Genomic DNA, 24,962 nt, shown 5'->3' with positions numbered 1-24,962 from the left:
ACAGGTAATGCAAGCCTTCCGCCTCCTAAAATACGTACGACGCATCGACGCTTAATCTTACTTTGACTGGCCCACCCAGTGACAGTGTGGCAAAAAAAATCTATGGATATGTCAATTTTTTGCTTACATAGGCTATTAAATAGGAATGTCACCTTGACATTGATCTAGAATAAAGATAAGTGCATCATCATTATTATTTAGCATTTTTTGGTTCTTTCTTGGTCTGTATTTATATAACTCAACTCCATATTTTTCAATGGAGCCGAGTTGCGATGAGGGTCGGCAGAGTGTACCTCCGACTACATTGAGTCAGTAACAGTCGATACTTGCAGAAATGCCCATTCTTTAATGTGTACCTTGTAACTGTTTGGCCTGTGTAACAGCTTTATTTTCTTTGGGTGCTGCAACAAGTCGTTTTTTTAAACAAAAATTGCATTTTACGCGACCTCCACCAAGGGAGCCATTGTTAAAACAGAGAAAGAACAGCTTAGTTTTGGCAGGGGATGAATAGAATGCCTTTTTTATATATATTTAAAAAACTATGGATTGCAACACACACTGATAACTCTATAACAATCAGGACAAGCACAGGTACACAGCGTTAAATAATTTATCTTTATAAAATTATCCATAAGACTGGCAGTGCATGTCTCTCTGGTCACCCCCAAAGCGAATTCCTCCTTTGGCCATCTCTCCTTATAGTTCTCTGCTGCCAATGACTGGAACAAACTACAAAACTCTCTGAAACTGGAAACACTTATCTCCCTCACTAGCTTTAAGCACCAGCTGTCAGAGCAGCTCACAGATCACTGCACCTGTACATAGCCCATCTATAATTTAGCCCAAACAACTACCTCTTCCCCTACTGTATTTATTTATTTTGCTCCTTTGCACCCCATTATTTCTATTTCTACTTTGCACTTTCTTCCACTACAAATCTACCATTCCAGTGTTTTACTTGCTATATTGTATTTACTTTGCCACCATGGCCTTTTTTTTTTGCCTTTACCTCCCTTATCTCACCTAATTTGCTCACATTGTATATAGACGTATTTTCTACTGTATTATTGACTGTATGTTTGTTTCACTCCATGTGTGTGTTGTTGTATGTGTCAAACTGCTTGGCTTTATCTTGGCCAGGTCGCAATTGTAAATGAGAACTTGTTCTCAACTTGCCTACCTGGTTAAATAAAGTTTGGTGGAGGAGGAATAATGGTCTGGGGCTGTTTTTCATGGTTTGGGTTAGGCCCTTTAGTTCCACTGAAGGGAAATCTTAACACTACAGCATACAATTACATTCTAGATGATTCTGCGTTTCCAACTTTATGGCAACAGTTTAGGGAAGGCCCTTTCCTGTTACAGCATGACAATGTCCCCGTACACAAAGCGAGGTCCATACAGAAATGGTTTGTCGAGATCTGTGTGGAAGAACTTGACTGGCCTCAACCCCATCAAACACCATTGGGATGAAATGGAACACTGAGTGCGAGCCCGACCTAATCGCCCAGTATCAGTGTCGGACCTCACTAATGCTCTTGTGGCTGAATGGAAGCAAGTCCCCACAGCAATGTTCCAACATCTAGAAAGCCTTCCCAGAAGAGTGGAGACTGAAATAGCAGCAAATGGGGGTACAAACTCCATATTAATGCCCATGATTTTGGAATGAGATGTTCGACGAGCAGGTGTCCACATACTTTTGGTCATGTAGTGTATATGGAGTTGAGTTTAGGCTACTTATCTAAATCTACTGTAGCCCAGTGCCTATTTTGCATTCCGCTGCCAGATTCACCAAGGGAATGCGAAATGTCAAGTCATCATGAATGCCCAGTACTTACAATTAATTACTTGGTTTATAGCCTACAGCTTATAAAATAAGAAATAATATTGAACAAATATGAAACATTAAACCCTTAATAGTAAAATATGTGAACTATTATTTTGATATTGAATATTTAATCCAAAATCCACATCATCAATGTTATCATCAATAACTTGTGATATCGTGGCCATCTGGTGGTATGACGAAAATCTGTGTTTAGGCGCCATCTTGTGGCAACATGATGCAGACCACAGAGTTTCTAAACCCAGAAGAGCAATATTGCGAGACTTCCGGGAACGCTTCTGAAGCAGACCAGGCTGGAGTTTGGCGTTAGAGAAGTCAATTAGAGAAGTGGAAAAAGTCTTCCTTAATTGTAAACGTTTTCGAAATCTAAAAGGCACAACCGAGATTCGAGACAATGTCTTAAGTAGCTGAGCATGTTATGACTAACCTCCTGAAAGTGACAAACTGACAAGTTTTCATTTTCGCCAAAAACGATATATCGAAGGCATGCCTTTGAGTTGACGGCATGCACATGCGCAGTTCGGCGCGAGACGACCGTTAGAACCGATTACGTGCTTCTGCGCATGAATTTAGCAGCCAAATTCGCCATGACATCGGCTACGAGCGTGATCGGGGATTTCTATTGGAGAAGCAGTTTCTGCCCATCGTCGTACTGTACTGTCTTTGTGCAGACACTCCCCGATCAGGGCCCGGTTTCCCAAAAGTATTTTAAGGCCAAGTTCATCGATGGTTCTAACGAACCGGATCCAGGTGCCTCTCTCTCAAAGCTAATTGGAGTATTGCTAAACTAGGCTCAGATCACCCTCTATTCATTTTGATCGAAAAGGCAAAAACGTATCCTAGATCAGCACTTCTAAATCAGACGCTGTGTGAATACAAGCCCAGAACTGGGATTTTGACAAAGAAACATATGCCACTGTTAAAATAAACATATTTTAATATACAATGTGTTTTGTACAGTGTTTGTTTGCTGAAAAATGTACAAAGCATTTCTTTAAATATTCTATTATATTTCTTTAACTACTAAGAAGAGGAAAAAAAGTCCCTTTCAAAAGAGGCAACCTTTCTTTACAAATGTAGGCATTCAACAGGCATGCCTAAATACAATGCATGCTTCTCATTAGCAGGAAAACAATATCAGAGTCCCATTTTAATACAAAGTCATTGTAGTCAGTCAAAGCAAGCAAGAAAAAATTGACAAAATTAATAAATAAAAAACTTCAGCTCTTAAATTCTTCTGTACAAGACTCCATTGGAATATAATATCAATGTACAAAACATCACTTAAAAAAACCTTTGTAGTTTAATTAAACCGCTGTTACAAATACATTTCTTTAAGTAGCCCATACTAAATAGCACTCTATTCCCAATTTAGTTTTGGCAGGCTCTGGCCCACTGACATTCCTTCTCCATCGATAGAGCAGCGGAATTCAATTCAGTGTGAGTCATCAGGAAATATTTAGTGCACTACTCTTGATAAGGGCCCATAGAGCTCTGGTCAAATGTAGTGCACGACATAGGGAATAGGGTGCCATTTGGGACTCAGCCCTTTTCTTTTCTTCTTCCCATTTAGTGACATTATCAATGTGACTTAATGCACAACAATGGTCACTTGACCTGTGGTTTGGCCAGGTGTGTATGGGTGTTAAAACCCAAAAGCAATTGCAGGGGGAAGATTAGAGATATATTTGTGTGTAATGTTTTAAAATTGACACTTCTTTGTCCTTATGGGCGGTCCTTGTGAGTTCCCTACTCTAAAAACTGTTCAGTACATTCCCATCCCACAAATTCTTTGTGATTGGTTTGCGGCGCTATTGAGCCGATAGTATCTAGACTCAGTCTTGGGGCTCTCTAGGCCTACTTCGACCACTGTAGGCTAAGTCTCCAACCCTTGGCCCGAGCACCAACGTGCTTTCTTGCCACCAGAGAGTGGTCTGTATACTGATGGTGGTAATCATGCCAGCAGGCATAGTAATGGCACTTCTATTAGGAAAACCCTAAAATTCCCCATTTGTCCACAGACTTTGCCAAAAGTACTACAGATGTAGAATCTTAAATTTGAGAGTTTGCTACAGTAGGAAAAGAATCCTGCATCAACAGGAAATGTGAATTATGTGGATTATAATTAATGGACATTTTTGTGTAGGGTTGATACATTTTTCATTAGGGAAAATCAAATCTAACATTTTTAAGTGGAAAATTCTAACTTTAGAAGCCTTTTTAAACCTTGAATACACTACAAGTTCGCATTTACTGCTGTTCAGGAAAATTCTCAGCAATAGGTACTTTGTCTTACACTTTCTTGTTGTTGAAGGTATGCAATTTTGTATATTTCTTCCCCTCCCCAAAATATTTGGTTTATCTGTACAGGCTGGTCTTGAAATAGAAAAAAGTGACTACTAATTTAGTAGACAGAGGTTAGTTAGTAGCCTTTCAAATATATTGTACATCCCTTTCTCCTCTTGGTGTAGACCAGGGAAACATTGGTCATTGGTCCAAGGGGGAGCTATAGTGCTACTGTGGTTGTATGGGATGGAGCACATAGAAGTAGATTTGAACAGATTAAACAATCTAGAACTCCTATTTCTATGACTTTGCCCATCTGCATTGTTATCACAGGAACAGTGAGTGAATCAACGTGCTAGATCATAAACTATATACAATTTATCATTAAACAACTTGTCGCATATGACTGAAGTTGTGTGAAACCAACAGAGGGCCTCTGCGATCTTGTGTTTTTCAGAAGACCTGTGTTTCTGTCTTCTATTCAAGGCGGGGGCGCTTTTCCATGGAAGACTGAAGAGGACTGAGCCAGGGATGGTGGAGAGCGTACGACTCAAGTCCCCTTGCCGAAGGCACCGTGTCTGGAGTTATGGTACGATCCAGAGTCCCCTCCTGTCCCTGAACACCCCAAACTACCACCCTCACAACCGCCAGTGACCTCCGTCCTCTCATGCTTCAGACACTGGGCCAGGTCCTTTTGGCAGGGCTCCATGGTAACGGCCACGCCCACGCCACTGCGGCCCGACATCATGCGGGTCACCTCCGACCACGTGTCCGTCTCCGGGTCATAACACTCCACGCTGTCCAGGAACGTGTTCCCGTCATATCCTCCTGTAGAACAGAGGAGAAGAGAAGCACTCTTTAGGACAGGATGGGATTTATAACACTTTTATAACATATGAGAATTGTATCTCAAATGTAAATAACACCACATGTATTTTATATAGTGCTTTTCATTACACGTTGAATCGCAAAGTTGCTTTTAAAAAAACAAAAAAAAACAATTTAACAACAAAAAAATGTAGGAGGATCTGGTAGTTATTGGGAGATGGTCTTTCATCATAGGCAGTTCAGAAAGGTAGTATTATGAGCAGAGGGAGCATTGATGGAACAGCCAGGCAGGGAGGCAGAGACATCTGACAGACAGGCCATGGAGCTCTTCATCGGGTACCTCGTTGTCTGTCGATGTTCACAGCTTCTCCTATCTAGATCAGGCTGGTAGCACCCACCTGGGTCATGCTTCAGGGACTGTAAAAGCGCAAACATGACCGCCACACCTCAGCAGTAGTCCTGAAACGCGCCCTACGAGGCGAGCCTCTGCATCACCTCACACCGCAGTCCACTTCCCTCTAGGAACCGGAGCAGGAGGCCAAAAAGCTGATGCTGTTTACCAGGTGTTGCTCCTGCATCATTCAAATGGAGCTAGCTGCCAAATATAAACTGACTTGCCATAATCAATCCTGCAATTCCGTGAGTCACCACCGGATGTCTCTCAACAAATGATCAAAAACAACCAAAAATTCAACAAAATAAATAAATAAAAACACTTAAAAACACTAAGATATGCTCTCTCTATGTCACTTCCACACTGGAAAACTAAATGTGACCTAAACACTGTAGTACTAAATACTGCACATCATCTGGGGGTTGATTCTGTCATAATGTATTAGCTAAAACAAAATAGGTATTTGGGGCGGACTCCAGGGCTTTTTTACTGCGTTCAAAGAAAGAATTCTTGCCCCCGAAGCAAATGACTCATAATTAGGCTAAAGCATTGTTGCAGTGGAACCTGCTTTTACAATACCCACCCAGTACATAGATCTTCGCATGGTGCGCGGTGACCCCCAGGGCGGAGCGCCGGTGCCTCATGGAGGCTGCAAAGCTCCAGGTGTCAGTCTCAACGTCGTAGCGCTCCACTGTGTTCAGCTGGTTGGTGCCGTCGTAGCCCCCCATCACATAGATACGGTTCCCCAGCGCACACACACCTGATGGGTCAAAGTTCATTAGAAGGGCCTTCTTGACACAGGTGGGACTTTAGGCCTACACACAGGTTTCACCCTGAATCTCCACCCTTCACCCAGAAAAGTAGAGAATCAGACTGTAAATTCTGTCCAAAGTCAGTGTGCTCCCTTTGTTCCTCACCTGCCCCAGAGCGCACAGTGTTCATGGCAGCCATGCTCTTCCACTCATCCCTCTCTGGGTTATAACACTCTGAGGAGGAGAGACGGTGTGTGCCGTCGAACCCCCCCACCGCGTACAGCAGCCGGTTGATGACCGCCACGCCCACCCCGATACGCCGCGTCAACATGGGGGCCACCAGGTGCCACTGGTCCCTGTCTGGGTCATACCTGAGGAGGAGGGGACAGAGACACTGTCAGTCAAACACACTGACAAAACCAGTGGAGCAGGATAGAGACGCACACAAATCAACCAACTGAACTAAATTTAGTGTGAGGTTGAGAAATCGTGACAGTCATTTCTTCCTGGTTTATTTTTAGGCACAAACAACAAATACTTTCCTTGAGATAAAAAAAATATATACTGTATATAAACTCAGCAAAAAAAGAAACATCCTCTCCCTGTCAACCTTGTTCATTTTCAGCAAACTTAACATGTGTAAATATTTGTATGAACATAACAAGATTCAACAACTGAGACATAATCTGAACAAGTTCCACAGACATGTGACTAACAAAAAATGGAATAATGTGTTCCTGAACAAAGGGGGGATCAAAATCAAAAGTAACAGTCAGTATCTGGTATGGCCAACAGCTGCATTAAGTACTGCAGTGCATCTCCTCATGGACTGCACCAGATTTGCCAGTTCTTGCTGTGAGACGTTACCCCACTCTTCCACCAAGGCACCTGCAAGTTCCCGGACATTTCTGGGGGGAATGGCCCCAGCCCTCACCCTCTGATCCAACATGTCCCAGACGTGCTCAATGGGATTGTGATCCGGGCTCGTCGCTGGCCATAGCAGAACACTGACATTCCTGTCTTGCAGGAAATCACGCACATAACAAGCAGTATGGCTGGTGGCATTGTCATGCTGGAGGGTCATGTCAGGATGAGCCTGCAGGAAGGTACCACATGAGGGAGGAGGATGTCTTCCCTGTAACACACAGTGTTGAGATTGCCTGCAATGACAAGCGCAGTCCGATGATGCTGTGACACACCGCCCCAGACCATGACGGACCCTCCACCTACAAATTGATCCCGCTCCAGAGTACAGGCCTTGGTGTAACGCTCATTCCTTCGACGATAAACATGAATCCGATCATCACCCCTGGTGAGACAAAACTGCGACTTGTCAGTGATGAACACTTTTGCCAGTCCTGTCTGGTCCAGCGACGGTGGGTTTGTGCCCATAGGCGACGGTGATGTCTGGTGAGGACCTGCCTTACAACAGGCCTACAAGCCCTCAGTACAGTCTCTCTCAGCCTATTGCGGACAGTCTGAGCACTGATGGAGGGATTGTGCATTCCTGGTGTAACTCGGGCAGTTGTTGTTGCCATCCTGTACCTGTCCCGCAAGTGTGATGTTCGGATGTACCGATCCTGTGCAGGTGTTGTTACACATGGTCTGCCACTGCGAGGATGATCAGCTGTCCATCCTGTCTTCCTGTAGCGCTGTCTTAGACATTTCACAGTACAGACATTGCAATTTATTGCCCTGGCCACATCTGCAGTCCTCATGTCTCCTTGAAGCACGCCTAAGGCACGTTCACGCAGATGAGCAGGAACCCTGGGCATCTTTCTTTTGGTGTTTTTCAGAGTCAGTAGAAAGGCCTCTTTAGTGTCCTACCTTTTCATAACTGTGACCTTAATTGCCTACCATCTGTAAACTGTTAGTCTTAACGACCATTCCACAGGTGCATGTTCATTAAATAGTTTATGGTTCATTGAACAAGCATGGGAAACAGTGTTTAAACCCTTTACGATAAAGATTTGTAAAGTTACTACGATTTTTACAAATTATTTTTGAAAGACAGGGTCCTGAAAAAGGCATGTTTCTTTTTTTGCTGAGTTTAACACCTTGTATAACATCACTTTGCTCCGCACAGAAAATACCAAGTCCTATGGCGCAAAGGGCACTGTTCCAATCCTACATACCTAACCAATCATAACCCCAACCTAAGGACACAAAAACGCAACTCCCGCTCCCTTCATCAAACCTCTCAATCAGATCTCAGTTCTACGAACCTCTCCACGCTGTTATGATGAATACATCCATGCGACCCTCCGACAGCATAGATCATCCCGTCAATCACCCCCACTCCTATCCTGTTCCTGGGTACACTCATGGGAGCACAAGGCAACCAGCAGTTGTTCATGGGATTATAACAATCCAACGTGTTGGAGTCCATATTCCCGTCAGGAGCGTTGTTCCTTCCTCCGACAGCGTAGAACAGCCCAGAGATGACCACGGCAGCCAGGCCACTCCGGGGGACCTGAAGGTCAGCTAGCCTCAGCCAGGCCCCAGTACAGGGGTTGTAGGCTTCCAGATAGGACAGGGACTGACGGAAGTATCCCCCTGCCGTGTAGATGAGCTGGGGCACTTTGGGGGTGCGGCACGAGATCACCTAGGAGGACCACATAAATGTATCAATCAATTGATCCATCAGGAGATTACCTTGGAGAAAAATACGTTGGAAATATTTTAGATTTTTTTTTTTTTTTTATGCCCTTTTTTTCCTTCCAATGTCAATTCCGATCTTGCCTCATCGCTTCAACTCCCCAACGGGCTCTGGAGAGGCGAAGGTCGATGGCCCGCCAAACCACGCTCCTTAACACCCGCCCGCTTAACCCGGAAGTCAGCTTCACCAATGTGTCGGAGGAAACACTGTTCAACTTACGACCGATGTCAGCCTGCAGGCGCCCGGCCCGCCACAAGGAGAGAGCGATGAGCCAAGTAAAGCCCCCCCCCCCCCGGCCAAAACCTCCCCTAACCTGGACGACGCTGGGCCAATTGTGCGCCGCCCTATGGGACTCCTGGTCACTGACGGTTGTGACACAGCCTGGGATTGAACCCGGGTCTGTAGTGACGCCTCAAGCACTGTGAAGCAGTGCCTTAGACCGCCGCGCCACTCTGGAGGCCGGCTTTGTAGTTTTTTTTACTTTATTTAATCAAGGTTTTTGGCATCAGTATTGGACGTTAAGTGCTAGATACAGCAGCAAGGTCATTGATGCACATCAGAAACAATGGAGAGTGAGGCTTTTGAACTTTAACTGTAAACATTTTTTACCCAAAATACCATCCATCCATCTCACCTTGGTGGGCTTGTGGAGGGTGAGGTCCTGGAAGATCTGAGCCAGGTAGTCTTTACACTGGTCGTCCCACTCCAGAGACTGCAGCTGGGCTTGGAGGAAGTGTGGGGTGAGGGAGTGGCAACGCACGGCCTGGAGCAGGGCCTGGACGTAGGGCCGCCGGTTTTCCCGGTCGTACCGGACCCACGCCACACAAGCCTGAAATACCACCGACTCACAGCGCACGTTGAGTTCGTCGCGGCTGATGAGAGTGACCAGCTGGCATTGGGAGAGGTTGAAGAACTCCTCCTGGGTCGCCACCTAAACGTGAGAAGGAGGAAAAGAAGGAGACTGTTTAAAGAAAGGCATCACTTGGTTGCCAGTCTAAAATGAAGTCATGGAAAATAACAAGGAATTATTGGATATGGTGCATGGGCAATTGTTAGGCTTTAAGAATTAAAAAGGGGATTAACGAAGCATTTTGAAAACATTTTTATTCAATGGAGTACACTGAATCACACAGTACACCACTGGTATTCATCTTATGACTCATGATCATTCTTTTGGTTGTGGGAGTGTGTGTGTGTGTGTGTGTGTGTGTGTGTGTGTGTGGTGTGTGTGTGTGTGTGTGTGTGTGAGAGTGAGAGAGAGAGAGAGAGAGATAATCAGTGATCTTTGCAGAATATATACGAGACATCTCTCCCTGTTAACCAGCCAACCAACCAGCTCTTCCATGGTAACAGTTTCAGTCTGACTCCCTGTGAAGTTATGCAGACTGACTGCCTGTATATTGAACATACAGGTAAACCCCCATGAGCCCGCCCACACAACGCTCTGATTCCACACGACTCACCCAACTCATGCACAAAACTAACCCAACACACACTCACCTAACCCACTACCACACAATAGTACGATTATTCATGTTGAGTGTTCACCAAGGGCCAAAGCAGAAAAGAAAGGAAGATGGTGTACAGTAACAGCTGAGACTATTTGCTCAGTGATAACACACTGTGGTGCAGGTGGTGGTGCTCCACCCTAGCAAAGCCTTGACGTTTCCCTTAACTAAACACAGCGAGTCAGTTGAGGAAACGGTCTCTGGCTTTTCAAAGACACCAATTACAGGAAAGGACTACAGATCTGAGAAAAGCCATTCATCTGTATAGCAGCTGAATGGCCTGACAGTGAAACTAACGATAAGGTTGACTGAATGACTCATCCATATCAAATGAAGATAAGGAGAGATGCACAGTATCTGCTTGAATTATTTCAACTGATTGGAGTCAGGCGACGTGGTTATTTCCTGGGAAACCCCATAGGGCATATCGAAAGGTCAAGGAGCAAAGTGTCATGGTGAAACACTTCGTACCATCAACAGTGAGCATGCTCTGGATTCTGGACTTTTCCAACTCGGGGGGAGAAAAGAGACTATCATTCTCTCCGAAGTGTGTACTTGTTCACTCCCCTCATGAGTTTAAAAGGATTCTACCTCTATGGTTTGGAGAATCGCAAAACCCAAAGAACGAGGTTAGGCAAAGCTGATCCTGAATCAGTTATGAGGGGGGAAAGCTAACTGGATGTGTGTGTTTTAAAAGGATACTTCGGGATGTTGGCAATGAAGCTTATCTATTTCCCCAGAGTCAGATGAACTCGTGGATACCATTTTATGTCTCTGTGTCCAGTATGAAGGATATTAGAGGTCATAACATGCTTGTTAGCATTGGCTTGCGAAACTACCTCTAACTTCCTTCATACTAGATACAGAGACATAAAAATAGTATCCATGAGGTCATCCGACCCTGGGGAAGTAGATATTTGCTCAAATCCAGAAAACAGTATCTACACCACATACCTGGCTGAAGTTCATGTAGATATATTCCCGAGCTTTCTGATGGAGCTCCGTGCAGCTGATCTGCTCGGCGAAGCTGGCTATGCCGATGGCGTTGCTAGGGTCCAGCTGCGTAACCAGGAAGTCGCAGCAGGCCTTGACCACGCTGTCGATCTGGTACATGACGGCGCCGTTCATGACGTGGATCACACACTTCTCCCCCACAGAGATGCTGGCCGTGTAGGCAAACTCTATCAACCTGCCCATCACCTGAGAGAGAGGAGGAGGGATGTGGAGAGAGAGGAGGAGGGATTTGCAGAGAGAGAAAGGAAGAGAAAAGATTGGAGATGGAGAGAAGAGATGGGACATGGAAAAGAGAGAGGAGGGCAGGTGAGAGAGAGAATGAGACGAGAGTAGTTAGAAGAGACAGGAAGACAGAAAGGGGTTGATTCATTTACATCATTATTGTTGCATGAGGGTCCAGACTGACACAATCTGCCTCAGTACTGAGGAACTACACAATCAAATAAAACCGATCTATCCCAATTGTATTTGTCACATGCGCCGAATACAACAGGTGTAGACTTTACCGTGAAATGCTTAGTTACGAGCCCTTTCCCAACAATGCAGAGTTAAAAAGTAAGACAATTCGCAAATAAAAATAGTAACACAATAAATACTATCAAAGCCGTGACAGTGTGGCACAGTTCTGAGTTAGCCTATGACAGAGAGAGAGCAGTCAGAGAGCTGCTGGTTTATCAGTTCCCTCATTAGTCAACATGGCTAATCCTGCACTCTCTGTGAGCTTGGTGTGTCTGCGTGTCTAAAGGCAGCGGCATGATTACGATCTCTCCGGAGCTAACTCAGTGGGGCTGTACGCACCAGCTGGAACAAAGAAGCCAGCGATAAAAGCAGGTGTGTGTGTGCGCACGCACGCATATTTTTACCACTGATATACAACTCTTTCTCCTATGGAGTCAATCTTTGGTCCCTCGTAGGAAAACGTGGAGTGACTGCCTTCCTATCTTGAATGCAACGTGGATAATTACAACTGGGATTTCTAAAACTCTAGCTCTACTGACACGCCTGGATGAAAGTCGGCCTTCCCACCCTCCTACTTACGCAGGTCTCCCTCATCTATCTAGTCTTCACTACTATTACTCACGGATTCTCACATGAAAATACAGTTGGTTTCAATAGAGTTGGTTAACACTTTACTTTAGGCCAGCAGCTAGAAAGGTTTATTACATGCCTGTGGCAAGTCTTATAAAATGTGTTGTAACACTCACCCGGGGGTGTATCCCCTCGATGGGCACCACCTCCATCCCACACTCCTTCAGGCCGTTGGTGAACATGGCTCTGAAGACCGGAGAGGACGATGCCAGCACCACCTGTAGACATGAACTGTCAGCTTGATATCTCAAACATATAAAACAAGTAGGGCTCCTACAGTGTACAAACAATTCAATGAAGCAATATATCTGTTAATAAACTTTTCCAATGTGTTATGAGATTCCCCGAGATCACCATTCACTCCTCTTTTAAAGGTCCCCCGAAATCACTAGCATAACCATGTCAGAATAATAGTAGAGAGAATGATTTCTTTCAGCTTTTATTTCTTTCATCACATTCCCAGTGGGTCAGAAGTTTACATACACTCAATTAGTATTTGGTAACATTGCCTTTAAATTGTTTAACTAGGGTCAAACGTTTCGGATAACCTTCCACAACCTTCCCACAATAAGTTGGGTGAATTTTGGCCCATTCCTCCTGACAGAGCTGGTGTAACTGAGTCAGGTTTGTAGGCCTCCTTGCTCGCATACCCTTTTTCAGTTCTACCCACACATTTTCTATAGGATTGAGGTCAGGGCTTTGTGATGGCCACTCCAATACCTTGACTTTGTTGTCCTTAAGCCATTTTTCCACAACTTTGGAAGTATGTTTGGGGTCATTGTCCATTTGGAAGACCCATTTGCGACCAAGCTTTAACTTTCTGACTGATGTCTTGAGATGTTGCTTCAATATATCCACTTAATTTTCCTGCCTCATGATGCCATCTATTTTGTGAAGTGCACCAGTGCCTCCTGCAGCAAAGCACCCCCACAACATGATGCTGCTACCCCCATGCTTCACGGCTGGGATGGTGATCTTTGACTTGCAAGCCTCCCCATTTTCCCTCCAAACATAACGATGGTCATTATGGCCAAACAGTTCTATTTCTGTTTCATCAGACCAGAGAACATTTATCCAAAAAGTACAATCTTTGTCCCAATGTGCAGTTGCAAACCATAGTCTGGCTTTTTTATGGCGGTTTTGGAGCAGTGGCTTCTTCCTTGCTGAGCGGCCTTTCAGGTTATGACGATTTTGGAGTCGTTTTACTGTGGATATAGATACTTTTGTACCTATTTCCTCCAGCATCTTCACAAGGCCCTTTGCTGGAGTTCTGGGATTGATTTGCAGTTTTCGCACCAAAGTACGTTCATCTCTAGGAGACAGAACACGTCTCCTTCCTGAGCGGTATGACGGCTGCGTGGTCCCATGGTGTTTATACTTGCATACTATTGTTTGTACAGATGAACGTGGTACCTTCAGGCATTTGGAAATTTCTCCCAAATGATGAACCAGACTTGTGGAGGTCTACAATATTTTTCTGAGGTCTTGGCTGATTTCTTTTGCTTTTCCCACGATGTCAAGCAAAGAGGCACTGAGTTTGAAGGTAGGTCTTGAAATACATCCACAGGTACACCTCCAATTGACTCAAAATTATGTAAATTAGCCTATCAGAAGCTTCTAAAGCCATGACATTTTCTGAAATGTTCCAAGCTGTTTAAAGGCACAGTCAACTTAGTGTATGTAAACTTCTGACCCACTAGAATTGTGATACAGTGAATAATAAGTGAAATAATCTGTCTGCAAACAATTGTTGGAAAAATTACTTAGGACATCTACCTTGTGCATGACACAACAGCCAAAACTATAATTTGTTAACAATACATTTGTGTGGTTGAAAAACGAGTTTTAATCACTCCAATCTAAGTGTATGTAAACTTCTGACTTCAACTCTCTGTGTGTGTGTGTGTATGTATATATGTATTTTTATTTTTTTAATGTTAAGGCCAAGTGCTGTCAAAAACGTAATTTTCCTGTGTTTTATATACATTTCCACACTGAAGTTGGAATAATACTGTGAAATTGTGAAAATTATGATAATGCCATTTAATGCAAGAGCTGCTTGATGGAGTTTTGGCCTGCCTGGTGACATTACGTTAGCAGACCAATAAAAAAAAGAGAGTTCCAAACCTTTCTGCAAATAACAGCTAGTTTTCCCCTCCCCATTCAGATTACTCCTAGACAGTCCTATCATAATTCTTGCTTGAGAAATTGCTCTTTGCTAGGAAGCTGTGTTTATTGTTTTCAATTAAAATTGTCAAAAATCACAGTAACGTCCTTAATTGTTACCCAGAAATTATTTGAAATAAAAACAGCTGCATTGGAGCTTTAAAGGAGATCGGATTGCCGAACATATAACTTCTTTCAGACATTTTTTTTTGGGGGGGGGGGTGTCAGACAGAATCGTGTTAGAAACAAATCTGGGTATAGACAAAGCATGAGGACAAGAAGAGACGGGCACAGACCCCCCCCCCATCGCCAAGGGGGCACGAGTAGTCTAAAGTCAGGAGCGTTAGCGCTACACCAGACTCCGTCCATAGCATAACCGTTATTGACACAATGCTACACACCTTGTGTGCCACAAAGTCCACGGCCTCCAGGTCGTTGTAGCACACACGAAGCGTCACGTCGCACAGCTGGCCGTCCAGCCGCAGCTCGTTCATGATGGCGAAGGCGGCCGCTGTGTGGCTCTCCAGCGTGTAGCTGAAGACGCGGTGGCCGTTGCGAGTCGACGGCGTCACCACCGCCTTGCACTCCGTCGGGCACTCATTAGACATCCTGACTGACGAAGGATCCTTCCTGGTGCTTCTGTTGAAGCTGTGACAACAACTAAGAACAGTATTGGGAGTGACTACTGCCAGACATCCTTGCTCACTGAGGGGCAAGGAGACACTAGGGAAATGTTGAAAACTGGAGGAGCTAGGGAGGGATTGTAGAAGGCTAGGACCCTTTCCTATGGTCTTTGTTGTTTTTTTGGTTGAATGTATGTCTGTGACTGTAGAGTTCAGAGAGTACCAAATCGGCTTTCTTAGAAAGGTCCGAAAGACGGTTTTTTAGCCCTTACTCCTTATTCCTCAATTCCAGCCATTGTGTCTATAAGAGTACAGTCTTACTTATTCCACAAGCCCAGCCATAGTTCACATTCAGGTGCTAGTGTAAAACTAAAAAGAATACTTCTTCTACATGAACTGCCAGTCATGGTTATGTATGTATGTTATAACCAGGCCAATCGTAATCCACCACGATTTATGGCATCATTCAAACCAGTGTTCTAGATTCTCTCCCACCTGCCCTTGAGTAAATTTCTCCTCGTCTTTTAATTAAAGGAACAGCAAGATGTATGGTCTTTATGGCAGGAAGTATGCAGCAAGTCCGAAAAGACGCAGTAGGGAAATTACTGTTATCACGTCCGCTTGTTGATATGTTTTTATCCTAAACGGGAACTTTCTGAATAAAGGAGAGAGTCAGCAACAGTCGGAAAAACAGACAGACGTGTCTAGTACTCTGACATGTTCTCTCAAGTCCAACTACTCCATTCAGAAGTTGCCTTTTTTTAAGTTAAGTTATTTCAAGCATCTACAGAAATCAATTCCCAACTGAAACATGTTCTGCCTGTGAAGATAAGCTTATACATTTTTCACTCCGAGGCCCAAAAAACAGACACTGATATACTACTGCGTCTTAAATGGTGGTCATAATTATAATCAGGACTTAGCTCATGGAACTAGCTACACTTCTGCCAGGAGTTGGGTAGAAGAGGGACAAGGATAGGGTAGTAGAGGGGTGTAAACTCCTAAACTCTGTAGAGAGAGAAAAAAGAGCAGGTGCCAGAAATGTCGTCAGCGTAAGCTAGCAGCCCTGAGGATTCAGGAATGAGAGGGGGGAGCTCAGTTTAGTTTGGTTGATCAGTTGCTCCACTCTAGAAGCTTTCCCAGAAGTCGCCCCGCTCTGGAATCTCAAATTGCACTGTTGTATTTACTGGGAAGGTCTGGGCGCCGTTGGCAACTAGAAGAGAAGAGAGAAAAGACAGGACAGTTAGGTGTTAGGGTGGATAGGGTTTACCTAATAGTGATGGGGGAAAGAAAACACATTTACATATCGGGATATACTTTTTGATGATATATCGTACTGACAATATTTAAATAATATTTTTACACTAGTTGGCTGTACCTGCATCAAAATGTCAGTACTTTCCCTTCATAGCTTGTTCACCATCTTCCTTTAATTAGATTTTAGCACTTATTTCCATGTCTGATCAAAACAGATACCAGTCTGGAGCTAGAACTTTCATTTTCGAGATTGTATAACATACTAAATCAACAAGCGAATGACTCAGCTAAATAACATCCCAAAGCCATCCAACCTCAATCACTCCAGTCAGAACAAAAGACTGTTCTAGAACAGAAAGAGATATACCTTTAAGGTAATCAGAGTTTACAGTCACACCCATGAATCCTCTTGGGAAGGGTCACAGTTTCTCTTAGTCACTGTGACTAGAGTCAACATGCTTTTAGACAACATCACAGCTCTTGGAGAGCTTGGGTGTCTACACAAATTCTACAAATTCCCCCCCCCAGACCTGGGTTCAAATACCATTAGAAATCATTTCAAATACTGCATCTGTGCTTGATTGAGCGTACCTGCTGCAATGGAACCAATAGAGCTGTCTCAAAAGTGCAAACCCCACCCATCTGGCTCTTCAGGCAGACTAGAGCAAATGCTCAATTTGAAAGATTTGTAAAAGAGTCTGAACCCAGGTCTGGCAGGGAGTGGGTAAGATAGCCCAACCACTAGTCGAGAGTCTGATCCGAGTGACGTACTTCCTATTGAGGAAGACAGAGTGAGTGACTTAAATTAGGACAGAATTGAATTAGTCATCGTGACAGTGTTTTTTTCCCCCTGGACTGTCCTGTGACCAATCTGGCTACAGCAGTGGAGAGTAGGAAAATAACCTCTCTTTCACACACACACACACACACACACACACACACACACACACACACACACACACACACACACACACGTAAGCTACAGGCTATACAGGTGTTAAGTCTGTTCATTCACAACTAGGCCAATACAAAAGTCACTATAGAGAGTCAAAGTTACTCAGCAACAATTGTTATCGCGTTATTGCAGCTGCTCTGGCCTGAGTGGGTAACATAACTGCAATGTTATGTTTTGCACATAATGATTACCTGTACAAGTAGATAAGAGAACTGACTGGCTGAACTGAAGGGCTGGAGGGCAAGTTAGGGCCTACCTGTTTTACACGCCTCCCAAATGGCACCCTATTCCCTATGTAATGCACTACATTTGACCAGGGCTTATAGGACTCTAGTAGTAGTGCACTATGTAAACTCTTAGAAAAGAAGGTGCCATCTAGAACCTAAAAGGGTTCTTCGACTGTCCCCATAAGAGAACACTTTGAAGAACCCTTGTTGGTTCCATGTATAACCATGTTGGGTTCCATGCACTGCCCAGTGTGGAAAGGGTTCTACATGGAACCCAAAACGGTTACCCTTGGAACCAAAAACAGGTTATCTTATGGGGACAGCGTAGGGAATAGGGTGCCATTTGGGCGCAGACTTAGTTGTATGGTCTGCCTACCTACAGTTCTATCTTGGTCATTCTACTACCCTCCCTTTATATTACATGAAATCCTGTACAACTCACTGAAGTGAAACCAATATTAGATTCATATTATGTGGTTGGATGATTCTCTGTAAAGAAGACAATGCTTACATTGAACACTGATATATTACTACAGTGTGTAGGCCTAACTGAAGTAAAGTTGGGTCATTCCTACAATGCAGTGTCTTTTGGACCTCGTAACTTTAAAAAAAAAGTTCAGAAAAAGGACTTTTGACTTTGTGATAAACATATTGGTCAAGCTCAGGCACTTCATTATTTATTATTTTTTTACCGGTTAGGCGCATAATCCTAACAGGGTGTAACCTAACCGGGTGGAAATGTTGGGCCTAAATTAGCCATCGCACTGTGAGTGAGCAAGATTGAGCTTAAATTACTTTTACTTCTCTATCAAACATATTTTAAGCTTTTGAAATTTGGTAACTTTTATCTATAATTTAGCCTAACAGGGTGGACATTTATGAGTTGGACATACAGACTAACATGAAACATGGAAAAATAGATCCAACTGAGTGTTTATATTTATTTAGCTTTGCACTGTTGTTTTCTCACCAAATAAATTAAAGAGGTTGTTTTCTTAAATTGAGAATTACAACAAACTAACAGGGTGAAAAGGGATATCAGGGATACACAGACAATCTTGAATAAAATACAATAATCATGAAAAAAACATTGAGAGAATTTAACTAGGACTATAAAATAATGAAGAAAGGCTCTAAATATTTTATGGCTTATATTTATTGTGGAAGTTGATGAATAACATCCAGAGACATGGCAAAACACCGACATCCACTAAGAAAACAGTTCCAAATGCATTACAATTCAGTTTCAATATCCATATTTTTGTGTTTAAGGTAAGAGGACACCTGACCTTATATTTTACACTAAAGAAGAAGTGATATTTCCTGGGGTAAGAAAAAGGCACTGCATTGTAGGAATGTTTAGTTAGTTACCCATTATAGCTTAACGAGGAGATGTAGGAGTTATACCTAGATGTAGGCTACACAGCAGCAGTAGGCCTAGTGGTAAGTAGACCTATATTGTCTTTGTTGTGTGAAATCTCATGGAAGGCCTGTCCCTCACAGTTTCATAGTAGCCTGTTGCTCAACACTCACTCTGACAACTCACATAGTGTACTCATCATGGAAGAACTCACCCCCTCAACTAGCGGAGTTTACTCAACGATGATATATACACACACTGAGTGCACAAAACATTAAGAACACCTAATTAATATTGATTTGCCCTTTTGCCCTCAGAACTGCCATAATTTGTTGAAGCATGGACTTTACAAGGTGTCAAAAGTGTTCCACAGGATGCTGGTCCATGTTGACAAAACTGTGAGAAGCATTGGAGTCAAGTTGGCTGGATGTCCTTTGGGTGGTGGACCATTCTTAATACACACGGGAAACTGTTGAGCGTGAAAAACCCAGCGGTGTTGCAATTCTTGACACAAACCTACTACCATATCCCGTTCAAAGGCACTTAAATCTTTTGCCTTGCCCATTCACCCTCTGAATGTCACACATACACAATCCATGTCTCAATTGTCTCAAGGCTTAAAAATCCTTCTGGTCTTTAACCTTCATCTACACTGACTGAAGTGGATTTAACAAGCAGCATCAACACGGGATCATAGTTTTCACCTGGTCCATCTGTCATGGAAAGAGCAGGTGCTCTTAATGTTTTGTACACTCAGTGTACATCTCGCGATGGAGTTGAGTTGAGACGAGTGTAGGTGGACTGTAGGCTAACTCAACTACATCGAGTCACCATCAGTCGATACTTGTAAAAATGTCAATTCTTTAATGCTTTCCTTGTACCTATGTTTGTTCTGTGTAGCTGCAAGCTTTTCTTTGTTTACTAAAATCTGTATTTTTTGATAAAAGTAGCATTTTACATGAACCCTGCCAAGGGAGCTATTTGTTAACTGAGAAGGAGCAGCCCATCATGGCAGGACAAACTTTCAGTTTTGGAAGCGGACGTATAGAATGCAATTTTATCAAAATATGCATTCCAAATTCAACTGGCAACTCTATTACAATCAGGACAAGCACAGGTACACGGTAAGCGTTAAAGAATGGATATTTATGAAAGTATCGTGTGGTGGTGCATGCTTGAAGTCGTAACTTCCTACTCCATTGAAAAACTGGATTACGGGGTGCAATTTGACAGACGTCACATAAAATGACGTTTTTAATCAAAAACAACAGATTTCAGGACCCAAAGAAAATCCTGCAGTTACAAAGGACAAACATATGCCGCGTTCACGTGCTAGTCGGAACTAGGAAACTCTACAATTTCCGACTCGCTAATTGGTTGTGGTTATACACGTGCCGCGTTCAAGCGGTTAACAAGTCGAAAATGTCAATTTCTTTGATCCGACTAGCACAAGAACGCAGCAATAGGTACAAGGGAAATCATTAAAGGGATAGTTGACCCACATTATAAAATGACAATGGTTTCCTTACCCTGTAAGCAGTCTATGAACAAGTTATGACAGCAATTCATGCTTTGGTTTAGTTTCCCTGGCACTGGTTCCACATGCTAACGTTTCAGTATTTGTGGCACAAATCCCATTCACATCTTTGGAAAATATCTAAAATTGATTGTGAAGCTCAACAAAGTCACTTATAAATTATTTGAACATTATGCGCAGAAAAAGCTAATATCGGTCCCATGACTTGTGGTGTTACCATAGAAATAGAATGAATAGAACGGGCGTCCCCATTCAAGTCATAATGGGTGGACTGGCAGCAGTGGCTGTCGGTGCCATTTAATATGAGGGAGAACAATTTTTTTTTTTATGAGCATAGCCTTGTTTCTATTACAGCATATTGGATGACTGTCATTCACATTCCATTCACCCAGCTCAATGTAACATTGATAGGTTTCGGTTACTACACAATACTCACATTTTCCCTATACCCATCATGAGGTTGCTACAACCTAGCCTATGAATGAAAGTTTACAACATAGGTGCACAAGTTGAGAATTTTTTTTGAGTAATCAAGGTTACAGACATTGACACATTGAATACCGCCTTGCACTCTCTTGCCTGCATCTAGCTGATTTAGGGTGTAATCATTACTCCAACAGTTGCAAATGAGAGTTTCTATTGGAGAAATTCAGGTGTTTATCCCCATTTCATTTGTTTAAGAAACCTTTTTCAACAGAATCGTCAGAATGAATACACCCCTGACCAGACACAAACACAGTTCGCTTTCATAGCAGCCACATACAATCAGCATGATCACTTTGCTTGTTAATTCCTTCTCACATCTTCGCGCTCTCCTCCTCTCAATTTTTCCCCTTTGTTTGTGGACTTCAGTGCACAACACATCAGCTGTCTGTGACCAGGCGAAAAAAACCTTCCAAACCATCATAACAGCTACACACAGCCTACATCTTTGTCACCATATTAGCTAACATCATACTCATAAACAACATAGCTACTAGAACTAAAGCATAGTAATCGCTACAAATCATGCAGTACAGTCAGAAAGCAGTTTAGCAGTTACACCTGCCGGCTCCGGTGGCAATAAATGAATCAAACCAAAAGCTTACCTTGACTTGGAAAAAAGTTCCAGTGTTGGATAGCCATAGCCTGCTAGCTAACATGGCATCCCTCTCTGTTTAAGCAGTGTTTGAGTAGGCTAAACTATCTAGCTGCATTCGCTAACTAAGTATGTGAAAGTTGAGAAAATACAACAAAATATAGCTAGCTCTTGCTTGCTTATTCATTTTTTAGGAAATAAAATTGTTCAACTATTGTCTTTCTCTTTGAGTCAACTACTTACCACATTTTATGCACTGCAGTGTTAGCTAGCTGTAGTTTATGCTTCCAGTATCAGATTCATTATCTGATCCTTTGGGTGGACAACATGTCAGTTCATGCTTCAAGAGCTCTGATAGCTTGGAGGACCTCATCCCGAAGTTGTCATAATTACTGTGTAAGTCTATGGAAGGGGGTGAGAACCATGAGTCTCCTAGGTTTTGTATTGAAGTCAATGTACCCAGAGGAGGACGGAAACTAGCTGTCCTCCGGTTACACCATGGCGCTACTCTACAGAGTGTTGTTGAGGCTACTGCAGACCTTCATTGCAAAACAGTGTGTTTTAATCAATTTAGGTGAATATATTTAGTATAGTGTTATCTAAAAAGGTTACCTTTAATTTCACTATTTTTATGAAATGCACTCCTGAGGAGCCTCCACTGTCAAATTTTGAGTGTACCCATGCTTAGGTTTAAGATAGGAAGGTTAAGACAATGGAGTCACAATAATGCAGAGGGTCTACCGCTCTGAATCAACCATGGGACCAGCTCAAGCATAGTAGTAGTTACGCAGCTTAGGCAGAACGCAAGCAGTCTGAAGCAGATCATAAGGTGGGTGAAAAATTGCAATTGAAGCTAATGCAAGACAAAAAACATCTATCCAGCTAGTTAACATTGAAGATTACAACCTACACGTTAAGACAAAGGGGTTCTAATATCCCATAACGCGTTGCAATTCATGGGAACAGCTTTGTAAATTAGAAACTGCCCTCGTAGTCAAGTTGTCTATAGGCTACACTCTTCGGAGGCAGATCACGCTGGAACCCTGTATGGAAGATATCCATATTACAGGGATTTACACTAGAGCTATCCCTCAACAGGCCTACGATCCCCGGCCTAAAGTGGACACTTTCTCCGCGCCAAATACGATAACGTTACTTCGCAGAGAATGACAATATGTTTCAATTTGATGTGCGACATGAGAGATACGCACTTGCAACAAAGTAGACTACAAAATTGCTGGATTGTCTGGGAAAATCTGTATTGTTGCTTAATCGGAGTTAGACGAGTAACTCGATCCCATAACTTTCTCGCGCTTCTTAAATAATTAATTGAGACAGACATTGCACATTTTGATAGATATTGACACTAGACGAAAGACAAACTGATCGTCTACCGGTAGCCTAACCTTTCCTAAACTATCTGAAACAATGCCCACCTGTATTAAAAACGAAGGCTTATTTCAAACAAGATTGATAGAGACTGGCAATGCGCCTTCGCCAGTGACTCATCTTATCGTGGACTGACTGTGATGAGGGAGCAAATTACGGAACTGCGTGTACCAAAACATGACCCAGAAGTCAAGAGTCCTTATGTAAACTGACGTAAAGAAAGTGCTTACCGCGCAATTATATAGCACCATATGATTTTGCTACAGATTTCAGACAAAGGGATTGCGATTTCGCCAACAAATAGGCTACAGTGATACATTTAGCTTGCTTGGTGAGTCACATGTAACAGTTATAGCTAAACACATTGAAGTGTTGGCATGCACTGACGTTAATACTTCACTACTCGTTCACAACAAATATGACCATTAGGCAACCAGTCGATGTACTATTAGGCTATAGCAACAAAACACCACGGCTATTAAAAGTAAACGCTGTGAAAAACAGTGTCAGGCAATCAAAATTAGCTTCGCTGTCAGTAACTGCCTGGCATTATTGGTGTCGACTCGATTCGTGTAAAAAATGTTACCGATTGAAATCGGAAAAATCATATGACATTAACATTCTCGCGACAAAATCACTAATATTATATATCTTTAAAAGCAATCGTGATCGGCTTTCTTAATAGTAAAATAGACTCACATAGCTGAATAGTTCCATCGCTGTCTGTGCGCCACATAGGAACGGGGGAAAGCTGTAACTCACCATGACTAAGCATTGTACAAAACTGATTCTCACTGCCAAAATAAGAGTGGGCCTCAATACGAGTCTGCTGGCCTCCATAAACAAGTATGAGCGGTGAACCGCGAGCGGAGGGAGGGGACTTTTACGGAAGAGGAGTTCTGAGAATAAAGGAAGCGGGACTAGTTCTGCAACGTTCTAAACGCGCTTCTGACAATCAAATATTGACAAAATTAGCCAAATTCTCTCTCTCTATATATATATTAGAAAGCCGTATTCGAATAAATTGTACAATCTGTTAAATAAATGTGTGTGCACTTTAAATAAATAAGGAATAAAGCTTTGAATGAAGTGCAGGCTATGCACTTTTTAATAAAGCTGAGTTACAAGTTCACACAGAAACAAAGCACAGGGAAAATGAATGAATCGTAACAATAAACTACAATAGATTGAATGAATGACGCTAGCTTTTACACTGACAATGCATATTTTTCTTTGAATGAATGACGTCATTCTGAAATATACAGCTGTTCAGTTGAATAGGCCTATATGAAAATATACATTTAGTTACATTCAACAACCCCATAATAAAATATTATGATATGGCTCACCTGATATAGCTCACTTCATATTCCCATGGATTTGAACCTTTGGGTACATTTTCCATTCAATTTCACGATATGATTATTGTACAACTGGACACGTAATATATACTGCTTGTTCCAGGTGCGGAAGGTGCTGACACACCAATAGATATTGTTCTCCCCTTGGCCGTGTTCTGCCTAGAGAAAATACGTAATTCCAGCAAAGACTGTAAATCCCAGAACAGAGCCACAAGGTGGCACTGAAAGCTTAGTTTGTTATGCTGGGCACTACCGTTACCCCATTTCCTTGTCCCAAATATTTTTATTCCTCGCATCCTCAACCCCAGGACGTGGGTGCTCGCATTACACGATAATTTCCTAGTTGATCCTGTCTGGTGTTCTACAGAGGGAATTGAAGGTGAAAACGTAATATTGACAGCTGCATCCTCTCCACAGCTCCACCAATAAACCCCGCATATTTCCTCAATTTCTCTTCTTAAAATGTCATTTTAAACCTAACCCTAACTACACTGCTAACCTTATACCTAACTCTAACCTTAAATGAACACCACCAATGTATTTATTTATTTTCATAAATTTTTATGATATAGCCAGTTTTGACTTTCTGGATGTGGTAACTAGCGACAACATGCCTGTTGTTGTTGCGTTCCTCTT

At 42.8% G+C, this 24,962-nt stretch overlaps 1 protein-coding gene across 3 annotated transcripts; it reads right to left on the bottom strand.

Annotated features, from left to right (window-relative positions):
• Nucleotides 1-2,762: 2,762 nt before the first annotated feature.
• LOC106590064 (kelch-like ECH-associated protein 1B) lies at nt 2,763-24,581 on the bottom strand. Of its 3 annotated transcripts, none has more exons than XM_014180602.2 (9): nt 24,315-24,581; nt 14,941-16,375; nt 12,490-12,591; nt 11,225-11,470; nt 9,397-9,693; nt 8,329-8,708; nt 6,269-6,474; nt 5,935-6,111; nt 2,763-4,957 (listed from the first exon to the last, which is right to left on the bottom strand). In XM_014180602.2, the coding sequence occupies exons 2-9, from the start codon at nt 15,145-15,147 to the stop codon at nt 4,680-4,682; spliced, it is 1,893 nt and encodes a 630-aa protein (XP_014036077.2). In that variant the 5' UTR covers nt 15,148-16,375; nt 24,315-24,581; the 3' UTR covers nt 2,763-4,679. The 3 variants fall into 3 exon arrangements, with proteins under 3 accessions (XP_014036077.2, XP_014036074.2, XP_014036083.2); XM_014180599.2 differs by lacking the exon at nt 24,315-24,581 and adding an exon at nt 23,665-23,839; XM_014180608.2 differs by lacking the exon at nt 24,315-24,581 and adding an exon at nt 21,820-22,945.
• Nucleotides 24,582-24,962: the final 381 nt, after the last annotated feature.

Source organism: Salmo salar, chromosome ssa02 (assembly GCF_905237065.1).
Source record: "Salmo salar chromosome ssa02, Ssal_v3.1, whole genome shotgun sequence".
Lineage (NCBI taxonomy): Eukaryota > Metazoa > Chordata > Actinopteri > Salmoniformes > Salmonidae > Salmo > Salmo salar.
This window is presented reverse-complemented; position numbering and strand designations above follow the sequence as displayed.